At 35.1% G+C, this 20,383-nt stretch overlaps 1 protein-coding gene across 1 annotated transcript in view; it reads left to right on the forward strand.

Moving 5' to 3' along the window:
• The window catches only part of TTN (titin), a 277,274-nt gene that overhangs the window by 104,720 nt on the left and 152,171 nt on the right, over positions 1–20,383 (forward strand). Inside the window, exons 98-122 of the mRNA XM_027126990.1 lie at positions 2,115–2,402; positions 2,996–3,088; positions 3,209–3,494; positions 4,276–4,459; positions 4,666–4,755; positions 4,852–5,119; positions 5,228–5,488; positions 7,101–7,310; positions 7,518–7,595; positions 7,700–7,726; positions 8,139–8,198; positions 8,508–8,591; positions 10,453–10,527; positions 11,548–11,595; positions 12,460–12,864; positions 13,330–13,392; positions 13,751–13,822; positions 13,983–14,060; positions 14,641–14,730; positions 14,960–15,040; positions 16,397–16,483; positions 16,887–16,970; positions 19,624–19,707; positions 19,932–20,012; positions 20,159–20,239. Coding sequence (XP_026982791.1) covers positions 2,115–2,402; positions 2,996–3,088; positions 3,209–3,494; positions 4,276–4,459; positions 4,666–4,755; positions 4,852–5,119; positions 5,228–5,488; positions 7,101–7,310; positions 7,518–7,595; positions 7,700–7,726; positions 8,139–8,198; positions 8,508–8,591; positions 10,453–10,527; positions 11,548–11,595; positions 12,460–12,864; positions 13,330–13,392; positions 13,751–13,822; positions 13,983–14,060; positions 14,641–14,730; positions 14,960–15,040; positions 16,397–16,483; positions 16,887–16,970; positions 19,624–19,707; positions 19,932–20,012; positions 20,159–20,239 — 3,258 coding nt within the window. The remainder of the gene's footprint in view (positions 1–2,114; positions 2,403–2,995; positions 3,089–3,208; positions 3,495–4,275; positions 4,460–4,665; positions 4,756–4,851; positions 5,120–5,227; positions 5,489–7,100; positions 7,311–7,517; positions 7,596–7,699; positions 7,727–8,138; positions 8,199–8,507; positions 8,592–10,452; positions 10,528–11,547; positions 11,596–12,459; positions 12,865–13,329; positions 13,393–13,750; positions 13,823–13,982; positions 14,061–14,640; positions 14,731–14,959; positions 15,041–16,396; positions 16,484–16,886; positions 16,971–19,623; positions 19,708–19,931; positions 20,013–20,158; positions 20,240–20,383) is intronic.

The raw sequence follows: 20,383 nt of genomic DNA on the forward strand, positions 1-20,383 counted from the left end.
CCTCTTGTGTCTCCCTCCCACCCTCCCTATCCCAACCCTCTAGGTGGTCACAAAGCACTGAGCTGACCTCCCTGTGCTATGTAGCTGCTTCCCACTAGCTACCTATTTTACATTTGGTAGTGTATATATGTCCATGCCACTCTCTCACTTCGTCCCAGCTTACCCTTCTCCCTCCCCGTGTCCTCAAGTCCATTCTCTATGTCTGCGTCTTTATTCCCGTCCTGCCCCTAGGTTTGTCAGAACTTTGTTTTTTTTTAGATTCCATATATATGTATTAGCATATGGTATTTGTTTTTCTCTTTCTGACTTACTTCACTCTGTATGACAGTCTCTAGGTCCATCCACCTCACTACAAATAACTCAATTTCGTTTCTTTTTATGGCTGAGTAATATTCCATTGTATATATGTGCCACATCTTCTTTATCCATTCATCTCTCGATGGACACTTAGGTTGCTTCCATGTCCTGGCTATAGTAAATAATGCTGCAATGAACATTTTGGTACATGACTCTTTTTGAATTATGGTTTTCTCAGGGTATATGCCCAGGAGTGGGATTGCTGGGTCGTATGGTAGTTTTATTTTTAGCTTTTTAAGGAACCTCCATACTGTTCTCCATAGTGGCTGTATCAATTTACATTCCCACCGACAGTACAAGAGGGTTCCCTTTTCTCCACACCCTCTCCAGCATTTATTGTTTGTAGATTTTTTGATGATGGCCATTCTGACTGGTGTGAGGTGATACCTCACTGTAGTTTTGATTTGCATTTCTCTAATGATTAGTGATGTTGAGCGTCCTTTCATGTGTTTGTTAGCAATCTGTATATCTTCTTTGGAGAAATATCTATTTAGGTCTTCTGCCCATTTTTGGATTGGGTTCTTTGTTTTTTTGATATTGAGCTGCATGAGCTGCTTGTAAATTTTGGAGATTAATCCTTTGTCAGTTGGTTCATTTACAAATATTTTCTCCCATTCTGAGGGTTGTCTTTTCATCTTGTTTATGTTTTCCTTTGCTGTGCAAAAGCTTTTAAGTTTCATTAGGTCCCATTTGTTCCATCCATATAATGAGACAGTTCATCAAAATCACTTTACAGTCTAACTTCCTTGAACAACTGGGAGTTAATTACCAACTCTGATGATCTAGCTGGCCATGTCAGGGTGCACAGACAGTAGGTTAATATCATCAATAGATTAATATTACTAATAAGCTAATGTCATTGAGTTAACTTTTTATAATTCTAATTTCATCACTCACTTAATAGTACTTAAATGCGTTTGATTTTTAAAACATTTAGTTAAATGAAGAATGAATGCTTAACCATTCATGATGGTTTTACATTGAGTAGATAAATACTTTCTATAGAATTCTGAGGCTTTTTATCCATAGAGTTTAAAAATGAATAGATATCAGAAGTTTTCATCTTTGCAATCATGAATATTGCTTATTTTCCTTATATGTAGGTCTCAGAACCATTCAATAAAATCATTACATAACACCAAGCTATACATGGCCTTCCCATCATGTTACTGATATCTTCTTCACGGGTTTTCATTTGAGCACTGAGCCTCAACGCCTCATTCCTTTGGGCAAAGGTTGGATTTTAAATGCTACTGTAGCTGCATATAATAGCTACAGATGATCATAAGAGAAACTCACATATTAACATGTGGGCTCATGGTTACTCAAATGTTGGCTTTCTTTCCCAGAGGGTAGCAAACATTGTATATCATGAGCAGAGTTCTCCAACAGGCCCTTCGTTTTTAGGGTTCAGTGAAAATACAGCTGCATGCAGGTTTGAGAGAATCAACGGTGTGCTATATGACATCGAAATTTATAGGAACGGCCAGTGCAGTGTTTGCAGTACCTAATGTTTGCAAAACACAGATGCTTGGGTAACTCATGGGCAGCATGGCATCTGTTCTTTGCTTGTTTTTAAACCTTTTTCTATTTATAAAATCCAACACATGTAACTATTGCTTTCAGAGACAAAGGCACATGATTCAGTTCTATTATAGCAACCAGTGCTACCTGTTAGAGGCAAAACTTGTTTCTTTTCTGGAGTTTAATATTTTTTTGTTTTTATGTTCCTCATGAAAATCCCTTTCTAATTCTAGCACCTAAGAAGCCACCTGTGTTTGATCAGCACCCTACTCCAGTAACAGTTAGTGAAGGAGAATTCGTGCAGCTTAGCTGCCACGTCCAGGGATCAGAACCGATCAGGATCCAGTGGTTGAAGGCTGGCAGGGAAATAAAGCCCTCAGACAGATGCAGCTTCAGCTTTGCTAATGGGACTGCTGTGCTGGAACTCAAGGATGTGTCTAAAGCAGATGCGGGAGATTATGTGTGCAAAGCTTCAAACGTGGCTGGAAGTGACACTTGCAAATCAAAAGTGACCGTTAAAGGTACAGACACCTCAAAACTATTATTTGGATTAAGTCAACTGCTTGTGTTTATTTGCTTATTTGCTTATTACAGTTTAAGTAAGAATGGAATTAGATTTTTAGAATTATCAGTTACTGCTCATTTGCAATTTATAGTCTCCTTATTATAATTGAAATATTAGGTGATTTAGTGGCAATAATTTCCACACAAATTTTCTGAAAGTACCCCAAGTTCACCATCACACTTCTTGACCTTTTTTTCACCATATCCAAAAGGATGTAACTAAGTGGAGTTCCAAAAATGATCCTGTAATAATGTGACATAAGGTAGCCTGATATCATATCCCTAAAGGAAATCTATATGATAAAACCAAGTTGAGAAATATAAAACTTGATGCGATTAATGTGATTGCAGTTCAATCTGCATGTAATAGCTACAACTAGTTATAAATGTCTATGAAACTGCTTTGTCTTCTATAGTCCACTCTCATATAGAGTGTGTAATATTTGTAACATTGCCATATTCTTAAAGCCTGTTTTTCAAAGGAAATTATTTATTACAATTTGAAGGTAATTGTGATTTTTTTAAAAAACATATAAACGTGTTGTTTTAGACAAACCAGCTGCCGTCCCAGCAGCTAAGAAAGCAGCAGTAGATGGAAAACTCTTCTTCATATCAGAACCTCAGAGTATGAGAGTTGTAGAAAGTAAGTACTTCATGAAAATTACATCTTCATCTGTCTTGTACATTTTACTGCTGATTTCATTTCAGAAAAACTGGTTTTGGAAAATTAAATTTTTATTGATTTGTTTTCATTGTTCCTTAGAAACCACTGCAATATTCATTGCGAAAGTTGGAGGTGATCCAGTTCCAAATGTTAAGTGGACAAAAGGGAAGTGGAGACAACTGAGCCAAGGAGGTCGAATTTTTATCCACCAGAAAGATGGTGAAGCAAAGCTGGAGATCAGAGGCACCACAAAAACCGATTCTGGATTATACCGATGTGTCGCATTTAACAAGCATGGTGAAATTGAAAGTAATGTTAATCTACAGGTGGATGAAAGGAAGCAACAAGAGAAAATTGAAGGAGATCTTAGAGCAATGCTGAAAAAGTAAGTTCAATAAAGTACCATGCACGGTAGTGTTCCATTCATGGACCATCCCCTCCAAGATTCAGATTGTGAAAGAACATTAGCATATAGACATTTTAACAGAAACAGATAAGCGAATACACAGTATTTGAGTGGAAGTTAGTGGTGCATTAACATCAATTTCTGAATAATCTTGAGAAAATTTTGAGAATGAGGCGAATTTTTATTAAAATTTTGAACAAAGGAAATGGCCTGTAGAGAAACCTGTGTGTCTAGGCATGAAATTTTTGTTTCTATGTGTAATTTCTCTTGCTCTGAATGGCTTTCTAGATCAACCATTTTAAACATTTTCCATAATTGCCAATAATTTCAAAACCAATTATGTTTGAACATCACTGTTAATCAATTAATCAACATTTAATTTCTACATATTTTTCTCATGATATATGTATTCTTTATTGATGCTTTCCATGGCTATTATTATTTTTCCTTATAATTCTTTCATTAGCCTCTTTTGTTGTAAAGCTTACAAAAATATTTTTGTTATCCTTTCTTAAACTCTTTGATCAAAATTCCATACTTTGTGACTATAGTCTGATCTTAATCCACTCCACCTCCAAACCCACAATTTTGTTTGTTTGTTTCACAGTTAACATGGTAAAATTAGTAGTTCTTAAATAAAGGACACAAAACTATTCCTTTGTGGAAAAAATTTTATTACATTTATAATCTTTGAATGATGATAGACAATTCAAAATAAGTAGAAGACAGGTGATTCACGTTTATTTCTTATTTCATTTAGGACTCCAGCCTTAAAGAAAGGAGCTGGGGAAGAAGAGGAAATTGATATCCTGGAACTTCTCAAAAATATTGATCCAAAAGAATATGAAAAATATGCCCGCATGTATGGAATCACTGACTTCCGGGGTCTTCTTCAAGCATTTGAAATGCTAAAGCAAAGTCAAGTAGAAGAGACACATAGATTGGTATGATCTTTTATATATAGTATCATCTTTAAAAATTCACACTTGAAACGTCTAACATACGCCTTTTGAGTTTCCAGAACCCTACAGTTGTATAAGATAGTTAATATAACCTAAGCAGCATCAAAAATGGAGGTTAAATATAATCACTCGTCCTCTAATTCAAATTTTATTCCATATGTAATACTTATGCTTTTTTTCCTCCCTAGGAAATTGAGGAAATAGAGAAGTCAGAGAAGGAAGAAAAGGAATTTGAGGAACTTGTATCATTTATTCAGCAAAGGCTGTCACAGACAGAGGTAAAATGAATTATGCTGATCACAAAATGAAGAAATTATTATTGGGAATTACAAGGGAAGGAGTGACTAATGCATTTTAATTCTTTATTCTCCTAGCCTGTCACTTTGATCAAGGACATTGAAAATCAGACAGTTTTGAAAGATAATGATGCTGTGTTTGAAATTGACATTAAGATTAATTATCCGGAAATCAAGCTTTCATGGTACAAAGGGACTGAAAAACTGGAACCCAGTGATAAATTTGAAATAAGCATTGATGGTGATCAACATACCCTCAGAGTCAAAAACTGTCAACTTAAAGATCAGGGCAATTATAGATTGGTGTGTGGTCCACACATCGCTAGTGCTAAACTAACTGTAATTGGTAAGGAAAAAGAGTTTTATTATTTTAAAAAAAACCTGTGAGATGAATTTACTACTGAGTACATCACATGTGATATCGTACAAAATGTATATTGTATCATACCCACAGAGCCTGCCTGGGAACGGCATCTTCAGGATGTTACTTTGAAAGAAGGCCAGACTTGTACCATGACTTGCCAGTTTTCTGTGCCAAATGTAAAATCCGAATGGTTCAGAAATGGCAGAATCCTTAAACCCCAAGGTAGATATAAAACAGAAGTGGAGCACAAAGTCCATAAGCTGATCATTGCAGATGTTCGAGCAGAGGACCAGGGTCAGTACACCTGCAAATACGAAGACCTTGAAACTTCAGCAGAGCTCAGAATTGAAGGTGGGTGGAAGACTGTGGCTGGAGTTATCACAGCATCGGTCAGTGGCAAATGTTGTGCAGGACCCCTGCAACCCTGCCATCACGTGTATCTTAAAGCGCTTGTGTGGTCTCATTTCCCAACACACATACTCATAGCATTCACTCACGTCTCAAAATCCATTTGAAATCAAAACGGAAGTATTCACGTAAGTGCCGATTCTGCTGCATAGTTCTTTTTGACCTGAAGTAGATTTCAGTCTAAACCATGACTTGACTTTCTAACACTTATTTCTGTTAAATTTCATAATTATGCTAAATTCAGTAATTTTTTACAATTCTGTTAAATGCCATAATTCTCACATCTATGATTTTGAATTCTAGAAATAAATCTTAGAAAGGACCAGATTTCATGCCTAGGTATCTTGAGGATCTTGGCTAGGAGCTGACATTTTGTTTACAGGAATCAACTTGACTCTATCTGTATGAAACTTTATAGATAAAATTAACAACATATGTGATGTGTGATTAGCAGCTATTTTTCAAAAATAATTGTTTCATAGGAAGATCATATTCCAACCTCCGAATCTCTGAAATGAAGTGGAATCCTAGGACTTAGGAGCAACAATATTTATTTCCTAAAGACCTACACCATTAGACTGCATTCAGCAACATTTGGCTCTAATCATGGGCTCTACTTCCAGGCGTTGCCATTTATAGCTGTTGAAATAACTATGTGACTTATTTACATAAGCATTTCAACATCTCTGACTTGCTTTATAGTGGATATCAAGGCCTGGTTGTATTTTAAAGTTAAGAAATGTTAAATCTCTTTTCATTTAAAGGATCCAGTTGAAACCACTTATCATTTGTTAAATAATTGCCTCCTTTTATACGATCCTTCAAAGAAAAGCTCACCAGAGTACATATGACATCTGAGCTATTCATGATACTGCAGTACGTTGAATCCCAGCCTTCCAGATAAAATTTTGCAGACGGACCTCCACGCCAGCCTATTCTCTTGCTACATACCCTGCCATTCCCAGTGGGTGGACTTCATGCCTGCCCACGGGTGCTTGCAAAGCAGGTTTCAGAACTCTTCAAAATGAATCCTTTGAAATTTAGAAGTGCAGATTTCCTACTGAGTTTGAAATTATTTTTACAGGGAAAGTTATACAAGCCAAAAAATAAACAATTCTAGATCCTGAATAGCAGAATTATTTTACAGAGGAAAGAAAGAATTTCAAAGGGGAATGAGAAGTATACAGTAAAAATTTAAGTTTATGTTCCCTTTATTTTGAAGCCCCCATTTCACTAACATTTTTAAAGTTTAAATGTTACTTTTGGGTTATAAGCACGCTTGACTATTGCCTTCATGTAAATATTGTAAGGACTTTCAGGGATTTCTTTAAACTTTCCCACATTGATCCTGTAGGAATACACTTAAGTGTTGGGATGATTTTTTGTTACTGATGCGAAGAAGTGCACTTTCTTCTTGTTTTATCTTTTCAGCCTTTTTCTGCTATTTTCCAATCGGATAAAAAGATAAGAGACTTTAAACATCTGTGGGGAAAGCACAGTGAAAGAAATTCCTCCCCAAACTATCTAAATTTGAACTCTTTTTGTACTTAAACAGCTGAACCAATTCAGTTTACGAAGCGCATACAGAACATTGTGGTGAGTGAGCATCAGTCTGCCACCTTCGAGTGCGAAGTGTCCTTCGATGACGCCATTGTAACGTGGTACAAAGGACCAACAGAACTGACCGAGAGCCAGAAATACAACTTCAGGAATGACGGTCGCTGCCATTATATGACCATCCACAACGTGACCCCAGATGACGAAGGTAACTTAATTGACAGTGTCCCTGTGACTATATAATTTCAACTTTGCCTGTTTTATTTATTTCTACTCTAGTTTACGCTTATACTCTGTAGTTCTATCTAGATTACTTTTTTTAGGAAAGAGAAATATAAATAAATACTATATTTAAATAAAGAAGCATTATTTACAAACATATCAGAAAGCAAACATTTCACGATTTTTTCCTTAGGCGTCTATTCAGTAATTGCTCGACTGGAGCCCAGAGGTGAAGCAAGAAGTACAGCAGAGCTGTACTTAACAACCAAAGGTCAGAAAACACCACATTCAAATCACAGTGCAATCTTGGAAACAAAGTAGCCTGCCAAGACAATTCTAAATTTTAAAAAATATCATTTTTTTTTTCTTTTGCAGAAATCAAACTTGAGATGAAGCCTCCTGGTAAGTTAAAAAAAAAAAATCAATCCTTACAATACATTCAGTGTAATTTTGTAAATGATAGAAGCCAAACTAACATGTCTAAAAATATTAGTTCTTTTTTTCAGTAAAATATTATTCAGTAAAATTATTTTCAGTAAAATAATACCAATGTTAGGCTTTGTGAGTTTGGGAAATTAGAGATAATGAGGTCACATTCAGCTGATATCTAGGATCAAGTTTGGCCGTAGAACAAATTTTCACAGGGAATAAATTTGCATGTGTGTCTGCCTACAAAAGAATCTTAATATCTTTGTTTCTATATGTTAAATTCTGCTGTTGGAAATGCCTGACAATCAAACACATCTTAGTTGTCTAATAAATATCTGTGTTTTCAGTCTCTCGGTGCTTATCATTGTTAAATGTCCCTTTTCAGATATTCCTGACTCCAGAGTTCCAATTCCAACCATGCCTATCAGAGCAGTACCTCCAGAAGGTAAGATCCAGCACCATGACCCCTGGGCTTGAAGCTGCAGTATCCTACCACTAGGAAGTTACCAATGCCAAACCATAGCATACAGCAAGAACAAATTCTTTCTCATCATATTCTTCACTGTGTAATTAAAAATCAAAGCAAAAGAGTAGTTACAATTTTAAATAGATGCTAATTTTGTTTGTTCTGATTGTTGAATTTCTGCTATAACACCTTTGAAGTACTGAAAGAAATGCATGAGACTTTTCATCATATTTCACACAAAATAAGAAACCAAACTATGTTACTTATGATGACATTTATTTTCTTCAGAAATTCCTCATACAGTGGTTCCTCCCATCCCCCTGTTGCTACCATCACCTGAAGAAAAGAAACCACCAGCAAAACGTATTGAAGGTATTATATGTTATCTACCTAAATGTCAAAATATAGAACTATTACAGACCTGGAAAATGTTGTTTAATGCAACATGTTGGCCCTCTAGTGGTCAGCAGTTTGAATTGCCTTTCAAAATGTAAATTATATGCTCTTAAGTATTAACTAAATATGTAAGACATGTGCCTTAAAGTCTGAAAATCATCAGAAAAAAAACAAATATGATGCTTAATATTAAAATATTTTATTTTAAAGGAATCACTTAAGCATTAATGGCAAACTGATTTCACATTTCATATTTTCCTAACTACTACATAAAGCAATAAAATAATACAGTCAAATTCTAGTGAAGCTTATAGAAATAAAAAATACTAGTGTATAGTCAGATTTAAAATTATAGATTGTGTTTTTTCCCAGTTACACTGTTAACTACGCTAAAATTCACTATTTTGTTATAAAAATATGATTTAGAATATCTTTGATTTTTTTTTTTAAGCTAAGGAAAGAGCTCTCCAATAAACTCATGAGTGAGCCAGGAAATTGTCCTTCTCAGATATTTCAGTAGATAAACTGTACCATTTGTGCCCCCAAACTGCTCAACTAATCAGTCAACAGACTGCCTGGGACTTTCTAGAGTTCTGGGGAGTTCAGAATTGCTGTCAGAATTCTCCCAGCATCATCAGGAAAAAATTCTGCATGTCAAAGTCACATTTTTCGAAAGCCAAGCCACCATTACTGTAGTAGTTTCCATGGTTTGACATGCTAGTTCCCTAATATCTACTACAATTGGTGTCAAAAGCTTGAGCTAGTTTTCAGCCAGCCTCAGGGGAAATTCAGTTAAAAAAAAAACAAAAAGCACTTCCAGTTTTATGACTACTACAATCTCAATAACAAAGAAAAGCATTTTTATAATTTATATGAACATAATTAACTATATTTCACCTACTTATGATAGCAAAAATGAATAAGAATCAAAAATCATAAAATAGATTTCCACTTATATTTGTTGTCAGAAATAATAATTTGTCTTAATGAATGATTTATGATTTGAGTGTTAGTGTCAACATGACTTAAGTTTGAGTGCCCACTGGGAAACTTGAGAAATTAAATCATATTTTAAAAATTCAAAAGTGTTATTTATTCATGAATACTAGGAGCCATAATCAAGTTACGATCAGGGGCCAGGATCAAGGTATAATGTCAGAAATGACAAAACTTCCGCAATATAGCATAGGTGGGACTTTAATTTTACTAATTCACTTGTTAATTCTTTTTCCTGAAAACTATAAAGTGTTCTTACCTAAGTGAAATGAAGATGAAAAGCTGTACCTCTGCTATTTATGATATCACTTGGGTCTACTCTAGATGTTTGAAAACTTTAAGCAGGCATAAAATCAGTGAAGATGTAAGATCACCCTTCATATTCTATCTCCCTCCAAAAAAATGGTTCTGCTTTGTAGTCCAAGATCTTTCTGAAACAGATACCTTGCAATAATGTGCAGAATCTCTTGTTACCATCAAAACATATTAAAAAAAAATATTTCAGGACTTACCTTGTGGTGCAGTGGTTAAGAATCTGCCTGCCAATGCAGGGGACACGGGTTCAATCCCTGGTCCTGGAAGATCCCACATACTGCGGAGCAATTATGCCCGTGTGCTACAACTACTGAGCCCGTGGGCCTAGAGCCCGTGCTCCTCAATAAGAGAAGCCACCGCAAGGAGAAGCCCGAGCACCACAACTAGAGAAAGCCTTTGCACAGCAATGAAGACCCAATGCGGCCAAAAATTAATTAATTAAATTAATTTTAAAATTTTTTCAATAAACTTCCCAGTTTCATGACAATATTTTAGTAAAATTTACATCTGACATCTCATTTTTTAGTGACCAAAAAAGCTGTGAAGAAAGATGCTAAAAAAGTTGTCGCAAAGCCCAAAGAAGAGGCACCAGCACCTAAAGGTATTATAATTAATCAAAATTCAGTCTTACTGCTTTTCTCTTGGTTAAAAATTTTAAATCCCAAATAGTGGAAGATAGAGGAAGGTTAAGAGTGTGAATTCACAAAATTGTACCTCTTCCTTTACTCACACTTACCCTCTTCTTTGATTCAGTCCTCACTTTCTCTCTCAACTTTCTTTCTTTTCCCCTTTTTTTCCTCCTCTATCCTCCTGTGCCTATGTCTACCCATGGCACCCAATGGCAACACCAGAGAGTTCTCATTATCTCTGGATAGTGATTTAAAGAAGGTACTGCCCTCTGGTCCAACAGCTGGTCTTGATCAAGTCACACCAACAGAAGTCACACCAACAGAAGGTCACTAATTTTAAGTGGCCACTCCAGCCCAACTCAGCACCCTTCCTGGTTCACCTGAGCTAAATGTCAATACTTGCAGGGAAAAGTAAAACACTTTTTGCAGGGGGATCAATTTAGTTACTTTAAATTTTTATTATATCCTGGAAAATTTTTAGGAAAAAGATGGGATAACTAAATTTAAGCAAATAGTTTTATCCATCTGGCTAAGATTAAAGTACAGCAACCTCCTAAAAAAAGGAGAATCCGGGAGCATAGGGCACGATTCACTGAGACTTTTTTTTGTGGTCATTTGTGAGATGTTATAGAATAAGAAGAATCTCAAAAAAGCATGGCTATTTCCCAAACTTTATTGTTAATCACTGAAAAAATTAAACATGCATTATTTTTAGCATCAGACATACCAAATATTCTCTTTATGTTTCATGTTAATTTAAATTGTTTTAAATCAACATAAAGTAGAATAAAATTTCAGCCTTCCTGCATTTTCGTTAACATGGCATTGCGTAGCATTTTTGGTGAGCTAAATTTGGATCTTATAAAAGCATTTTGTATATGGGTAGTAGTCACAGATCATACAAATGGCTAACAAGGGTATACAGGATTAGTAAGCATTAAAAAACTTATAGTCTAAAGATAAACATGTATTTTATGTTTTCAAAGTTCCAGAGGTTGCCAAGAAGCCCCCACCTCCTACTGCCTTAATTCCAGCAGAAGGTAAATGAAACATTTTATTCTATTTATTTCTGAGATTTGCATCTCTGCGTTGTATTCTTATTTTATGTATTAGGCTTCCAACTTATTATAAAGTTGTAGAGTCTCCTCTGCTACAGTAAAATTAGCAGTGGAAATGATGGCTACTTCATACTGGTCGAATTCCAGGAAAGAAAAACCCAGGCAAATGTTTATGCAGCCTCAGTGCAGTGGACTCAGGGAAAGAAATGGTGAGGCCTAGAAAGAGAGGGGATCCCTTATTGTTTCAACTGTAGCTAACACAAATGTTAAGGATCATATGAATAATGTTAGCCTTAATATTTTTAAAGTTGTCATATGAAAGCAACTAATTGATTTGGTTACATGACTTTAAATATTGTCTTTATCAAATTGACTAAAAAGTTATATTCGATAGTCAAAAATATAGCTTTAAAATTAGTACTGTTTTTGAAAGAATAGTTTGGAATTTAAGTAACTACAGAAATATTAGAAATAAATTCCACAAAATGATCAAATATTAAGATATTCCATGGGGGAAAAAAAACTAAGGGTTTTACAAACTGGAGCTCCCATGAAACAATGGATGATGTGTTCATTTGATAATAGTTACTGAATGCCATTTTGTTCACACCAGAAAAATCCTCAGATTAAGAGTAGAGTGTCTCTTGACCCTGCTGACTGTGTTCCATAATCAACAAAAATTTAAACAGAACCAACACAAAGAAAACGTAAATGATCAATATAAGGCTGAGATCTCAGATACTGATATTGCTTGACTACATAGACTTTCATTTCGTGAAGTAATTGTATGGATATAATTAACATGCTAATATTATCTTTTTAAATTAATTAATTTATTTATTTTAGCTCCTGAAGTGATTGATGTATCCTCCAAGGCTGAAGAAGTGAAAATAATGACCATAACCAGAAAGAAAGAGGTTCAGAAAGAAAAAGAAGCTGTGTATGAGAAAAAGCAAGCAGTCTATGAGGAGAAGAAAGTTTACATAGAATCTTTGGAAGAACCTTATGACGAACTAGAGGTAGAACCATACACGGAGCCATATGAAGAGCCTTACTATGGGGAACCGGATGAAGAGTATGAAGAGACCCAGGTAGAAGCTAAAAGGGAAGTTCATGAGGAATGGGAAGAAGATTTTGAAGAAGGGCAAGAATACTATGAAAGGGAAGAAGGTTATGAGGAAGGGGAGGAAGAGTGGGAGGAGACTTACCAAGAAAGAGAAGTCATCCAAGTTCAAAAGGAGGCTTATGAAGGTATGTATTAATTGAGTGACTTTTTTCTCTTTTCCTCATTTTTTGCTCAGTTCTTTATAGTTTCAAGGTTATTAACCTGATGTGCAATGGATATGAAATAGATGAAATGACGATTTCCATTTTTTAAAGTTAGAAATCTTTAGAATCTTTAAAAGCATCATTGTCTTCAGAGTTACTTTCATGCTTTGATATTGTAAGTTGAATCATTTAATCGTATTACTAAGACTGAATTCCAAGTGCTCTTTTCTAATGCAGAGGTTCAAGTTTTAGTTTCACTGCCTCACTGCATCTCTGCTTGACCCTGCTTCTAAATCCAGCATGAGTAATCCTGTTAGCAATAAAGATCCCAAATACAATCATTTACACAGTTGTATATGATTCTTAACTTATATCATTTGCCAATTGATACAGTCTATTAGAACTTAACCTATTCAAGCATCCCTTATTACTGTGTTTTTGTTAAAGAATCACGTGAGAGGAAAATTCCAGCAAAAGTACTGGAAAAGAAAGAAGTACCACCTCCTAAAGGTATGTAATTGGAATTATTTAAATAGATCACATCATCGATGTCATTATCATGGCTTGCTGGGCAAAAATGTATGAATCACCAGTTCAATCCAATAGGCACAACTTCTTCTGGAAGCTTCATTGTATCAGTGATTTTTTTTCTAAGAATATCTACCTACTTCATTTAATTCAAACGTAAAATGATGATAAAATATTGTTGTGGTAAATATAAAAAATAACCAAAATACTTGAAGTACAGAGGCTTGTACTTAAAGTTCACTGCAACAAACTTGTCTCTCTTTAAAAATTGAGAGAAAAAGAGACAGACTATTTTAATAGAAATTCTAAAAGTACTGCAATTTTTTTAAAATGCTTGCAGTTGTAAAGAAGCCCGTAGTTGAAAAAATTGAAAAGACTTCTCGAAGAATGGAAGAAGTTCAAGTCACCAAAGGTATTATCATTTAAAACATTTCTCGTACCATGTACACAAGTAATTGTTTACTGATATATAGTCACATGTTATTTATATAGTCATCTAAACTAAGATATTTTAAAATTTTGTGCAAAGCAATATTCTTCACAATACAAATATATTTGTACATATTTTTAAGTACCCGAAGTTTCAAAGAAGATTGTTCCACAAAAACCTTCTCGGACTCCAGTGCAGGAAGAAGTTATTGAAGTGAAAGGTATACATCTTTGTCTTTCAGCTACACGTTTTAAACATTTTTATTTATGTGTATGAATATGTATACATATATTACTGAACAACTCACAAATCTGAAATCACCAAAATAAAGACATATTATATATATTATATACATTTTATGCTGCACATTTATATAATTTAAGTAAATAATAACATTATCTTTGTTTTTAGTATCACTTTAAAATTACATAATTTTTTTTAATTAAAGAAGGGTTTGTGTTTAATCAGTAGTCTTCTAACTTTATTGTGCCATGCATTCCATTCCATATAATATTCCTCATCCCCTCAATTATATGAATAAACCCTAATGGATTTGGGAAAGCACCACATCACGTGTGAAGAAGTTGTGTCTATTTGATTCCCATTTAATAATGTTTGATAAAGGCTGCATGGATTGTTTGTCCCTATAGATCAAAACATGATTTGTTTTCTTGTCAATACTGAATTTATTCTCAAGCTATCATATTAACCCACTAATTCTGTGTCTAAACAAGCCATGTATTTGATCTGATGTCTTGAACTGGAAAAAGAAATACTAATGTGAAATACTCTCTTTAAAGTACCTGCTGTACATACAAAGAAGATGGTTATTTCAGAAGAAAAGATGTTCTTTGCTTCTCACACAGAGGAGGAAGAAGTGTCAGTCACAGGTATAAGGCAAATTTGAATATGGGGCTCAAATGGAAGGGCTTCAGACGGATTTTTATCCCTCTTCTTATCTAATTTGTGATTATGTAGATATCTCTGTCTCCTTGTGAATATTTGTCATCTTTTTCATTTCACATTTGTCTGTTTTAATTTGTATTTCAATATTCTTTGTAAATTGCAATACCACCCATAGTATGGCATACCAGGAACTAAAATGTACATTTTTTAAAGTCCCTGAGGTACAAAAGAAAACTGTTACCGAAGAGAAAATTCACGTTGCTGTTTCCAAAAAGATTGAGCCTCCACCTAAAGGTATTAGTGATTTATTCTAAGTTTAAAATCTTTCAAAAGTTCCAAAGTAAATATCTGAATATGTTAATATTAAATAATAAATTTAGTCGCAGTCCACAGACCTTTAGCCACTATGTGCAGATGACATCATAGGGAGATGAGAAGACCATGAGGAGGGTATTGGAGAGAGGAATGACAATTCCTGGAGGCTCTGTTCCCTGCTTCATGGAGCTTACAATCTAGTGGCCACCTGTTTAGAAAAAGAAATAGTGTCCTGGGGGCTTCCCTGGTGGCGCAGTGGTTAAGCATCCGCCTGCCAGTGCAGGGGATCACGGGTTCAAGCCCTGGTCCGGGAAGATCCCACATGCCACGGAGCAACTAAGCCCATGCGCCACAACTACTGAGCCTGCGCTCTAGAGCCCGCGAGCCACAGCTACTGAAGCCCATGCACCTAGAGCCCGTGCTCTGCAACAGGAGAAGCCACCACAATGAGAAGCCCACGCACCACAACGAAGAGTAGCCCCCGCTCGCCCCAGCTAGAGAAAGCCTGTGTGCAGCAACAAAGACCCAACACAGCCAATAATTAATTAATTAATTAATTAAATCTATTAAGAAAAGAAATACAGTGTCCTGGAGCCAGCTCATACCCACTCACCAGAGCTGATGGTTAAATTTTCAGGAATTTTGCTACCCAGCATTTAACGCCTCCATGATTAAAAGTTAAATTATATAAAATTAAATAAGTTATATTTAAAACTATGGTAATAAATGCTCAAAACTCATTACTATTTTCCTATTATCTATGTTTCTGAGGTTACGTTGATTGCCTCTGTGTTGTGGAAATACTGGATAATTATGTGCTACTTCTCATCCCTTCCCAACTCCGAGACAATGACATCATCGTTGGTAGCCAGGATGCATGTATTTGCACCACCACAGTGGCTGGAACTTGGAAACTGGCAGTGGCTACAAATTAGGGCTCCCCTCCCTCCACCGACCCTCTCCTACACCCAGTCAAATTGTTAAACATTTAGGATACAAAAATTATTTAAGATAATTGAATGCAGTTGTTCTAATGCTGCGGCTTTATAAAAGTAAAGTTTCTAAAACTGGTGTCTGAGGAACAGGCACTGGCACCTCTGAGGAAGGGGTGCTCCTACCTGTTCCTAGGAAAGTGGAGGTTCCTTCAGTTAAAAATGAGTAACAGTCACATTTTCTAATTAGCCACTAGTTCATTGCCCTTAATCGTTGATAAACATGTAATTTTCTTGCATTCAATTGGTATAAAACCAGAATGTCTACTCTTTAAGTCTTGCAACAACATATGCCTTGTCAAAATGAACAATTTCTCAAAATCGACCCTTTTTTTTTTTAAAGTCCCTGAGCCACCCAAGAAACCAGTCTCAGAGGAAGTAGTCCCTGTTCCCCACCTTCCTAAAAAGGTGGAGCCCCTACCAGCCAAAGGTAGAATCGTATTTTTGAAAAAAATTTCTTAATGTCTGTCTTCTTGTACCTTTTTCTATTGGCTCTGTGTGTTAATGAGATAGTATCTGTAAACCATTTGTAATGTATTTTAATTCTGTGTATGTTGATTTCATTAACTTGTGGTAATATGTTACACAAATGTCAGAAATACTTTAGACTCCAGACCATGCTGATTGGGTCTTTGTCCGCTTCATGTAATGTATGTAATGTCTGTATGGTATTGATGTATTTAGCATGTATTTTCATCACAAGTTACATGCTTGATATTAAATTACTTCCTAAATTCTTTCACTCTTACTGAGGATTTATGATTTAATGTAATCTTAAATGTCTCACAAGGAGGCTAGAGTTCTCAATTGTTTCAACAATGGTGTCTTTAAAGTTCCTGAAGTTCCCAAGAAACCTGTGCCAGAGGAGAAAAAGCCAGTTCCTGTGCCTAAGAAGGAACCTGCCGCTCCCCCCAAAGGTACACCAGAACTGATCACAGGCTGACCCTTTGCCCCAAATGCCAGTGCTTTGTTTTATACAGTCTTCGTACTTACTCTGCTGTCTACTTTGTGTTTTTTACATGCCCCTTGTGTTTTTCATTTATTTGTCAGCTTCCAGGGCTACACTCCACATACATTATTTGTGATACTGAACATTAAAAGAAGTTACTTTTCAAAAGTAACTATATCAAACTGCTGTCTTAAATTTTTAATATCTTCCCTCTCCTAGAGAAAGAAGAAATATTTGTGAAACTCATTTTCTACAGGGCATGTTTCTAGGAAAAACTCTTTCAGCCCTCAACTGTGTGACTCTTTCTTAATAAAAAAAAAAAACTTTCATGAGTTATGACAAGATACAAAGACTAACAGGAGGGTGTTTGGCAGAACTGAATGTTAATGAGGTAAAGATGTACACAGTGCTTCTGGGAACTGCCACTCTTCTGAAAAGTCAATAATGCCTACCCTTAAATAGTTGGAAACATCAACTTTTGGCATTTACTTTCACCATGTTTCTTGAGATATTAACTGAACGTTGACATTTGCCATACATGTTGCAATTATCTAATTAGTGAGTCAAGGGACCTTTCATATAGGGATGTTTGGATTCAAATGTGCTAATTCTTGCTTTAATTTTTGGATTTGGTTGGTTTTGGTGGTTTTAGGGATAAAAGACACTACTTTATAGAGGCAATGAAGTAACAAACTGCACACATCTGGTCAGTTATAGAGAGATCCAGTATCATCCAGCTTAGGAGAAAGCAGGCTCATACATTTAAGAAGTGTTCTCTTTTGCCTGATTTCTCAGTGTTTCCATTTTCTTCCTTAATCAAATCTGCTTCTCTCTTTCTCAAACTCTTGGCTGTTTCAGAATTCTGGGTCTTTTTCTTTTATTCTTTTTTTTAAATTGAAGTACAGTTGTTGCACAATATTATATAACTTACAGGTGTACAATATAGTGATTCACAATTTTTAAAGGTTATACTCCATTTATAGTTATTATAGAATATTGACTGTATTCTGTTGTACAATATATCCTTGTAGCTTATTTTATACCTAATAGTTTGTACCTCTTAATCCCCTACTTCTCCTCCCCACTTACCTCTCCCCACTGGTAACCACTAACTTGTTCTCTATATCTGTGAGTATGCTTCTTTTTTGTTATGTTCACTAGTTGGTTGTATTTTTTAGATTGTACATGTAAGTGATATTATACAGTACTTGTCGCTCTCTGACTTATTTCATTTAGCATAATACCCTCCAAGTCCATCCATGTATTTGCAAATGGCAGCACTTCATTCTTCTTTATGGCTGAGTAGTATTCCATTGTAAATATATACCACAACTTCTTTATCCATTCGTCTGTTGATGGGCACTTAGGTCGCTTCTATATCTTGTCAATTGTAAATAATGCTGCTATAAACGCTGGGGTGCACGTATCTTTTCAAATTAGAGTTTTTATTTCTTTAGGATCTTTTTTTTAACCAAATGATTTAAGAATGATTTCTGATTATCTAATCATTAAAATATAATGATTATATGAAAATAAAATATGATTATAATGAAAAGCTTATATTACTAAAACCAGTACTAATACCAAAGCCTCTTGGTCACTCCTGGAGGAGACTCAGAGGCATGTCTCATTTATACATGAAAATAAATACACTTAGTAACATGTATGTATAAACATCCCATGTATACATAACATAATATATACATGTATCAATGTGTATCTGTATAATTACATCAAGATATTACAAATGCGAGTGTAGAGGTGCAGATGTTCAAAAAAATTGCCCATATCTTATTTAAAATGGAAAAAATTACCACTGATAATGCATGCTGTTAGAACTACATCAGCCACTCAAAAATTCAACACTTAGAATAGGTAAATTAAACCCATTGTAAACCTTCTTTGGGTCATAGACCCTATTGAAAACTATGGAGCCTCTTAGAGAAAAGCACATATATACATACCCACAAAATTTTGCACACAGAACTCCCCAAAGTCACTGACACACAGATGTCATACTGAGAGGGCTACCCTAGCAAAAGAGTGTTTCCTGAGTTTTATAGACACTGCAGGTGCACCAAAAAAAAAAAAATTCAGAAGAGAAATACAAAAAAAATAATAATGATATAGATGCAACCATTCTAATGACATCTTAGTCTAAGATAGTCTTAGATAAAGTATACCCATTGTTGTTATGGATTCCACTTCTCAATACAAAGAGTAAAGGAATTTTTCTATATACTGTATCCACACTCTATATTGTTTATATAATTACTGACTAATCTGGTATTTTTACTGGAGTATAATTGCTTTACAATGTTGAACTAATTTGTTTTTATCAAAAGCATACCAATATATAAAGAAAGAATGAATTCTGTGCACATCCTTCTGTGTATATAACTCATTTTTAATAGCCTAAATGCCTCTGTAACATTACTTGGGACATTTACCACATGTGACCTTTAGAAAACTATAGTTTAATTTTGTGCATTATTTTGCCGAGGCATAGAAAGCCTATAACATTAGTAAACTACGTAAAGATTTGTTTGTGTGTGCCTATATCCATTCATAAAAGTGACATATGGCTGAACTAACAAACATTCTATTTTAAAAACTTTAAGTCCCAGAGGTGCTCAGGAAACCTGTCCCTGAAGAAAAGATTCCTGTTCCTGTTGCAAAGAAAAAGGAAGCTCCACCAGCTAAAGGTACAATGACTTGCTCAGTAAGGAAACCCTGTTTTTATGTCTTGAGTATAAAACATTTCTGTGTTTAATTATCTAATTTAGTTTGTTTCATTCAAAATGAATGTCTTATGGTGTAAGAATTCAACAAAAGTGTCTGTCCACCTGCCTACTTTCTTACAAAATAACTGTCCATTAGCTACTTTGGAAAATATAAAGTTAACTCTAAAAATTAATGTCTTTTCAAGTTCCTGAAGTACAGAAGAGGGTTGTTGCAGAAGAAAAAATAATTATCGTCACTGAAAGGGAGGAATCTCCACCACCAGCAGGTAACCTCATCCCATCTCCACAAAATAACCTTGTCTTCCCTTCAAGCTTCTTTAATTGCATATCTTCTTTAATGGGCCTGCAAGTTCTATGTTGCTCATTTACTTTGCCTTCCTGAGAATTTTAAAATCAAATACTATCCTTTAAGTGCCAGAAGTACCGAAGAAGAAAGTTCCCGAAGAAAAAAGACCTGTTCCTTGGAAAGAGGAAGAAGTTCCACCACCAAAAGGTATTGTCTCTCCATCTTTCCAAGAACCATCTTTATAATATTACGTTCCTAGGCAAACAATGACTTTGTTAGTCTTGTGATATATGTGCATCGTGAGTGTGTATCTGTGTTTTGTGATGGTCTTCAATGAGATAACACTGAAGT

This window comes from Aethalodelphis obliquidens, unplaced genomic scaffold (assembly GCF_003676395.1).
Source record: "Aethalodelphis obliquidens isolate GAN/ISIS:26980383/991018 unplaced genomic scaffold, ASM367639v1 scaffold2, whole genome shotgun sequence".
NCBI lineage: Eukaryota > Metazoa > Chordata > Mammalia > Artiodactyla > Delphinidae > Aethalodelphis > Aethalodelphis obliquidens.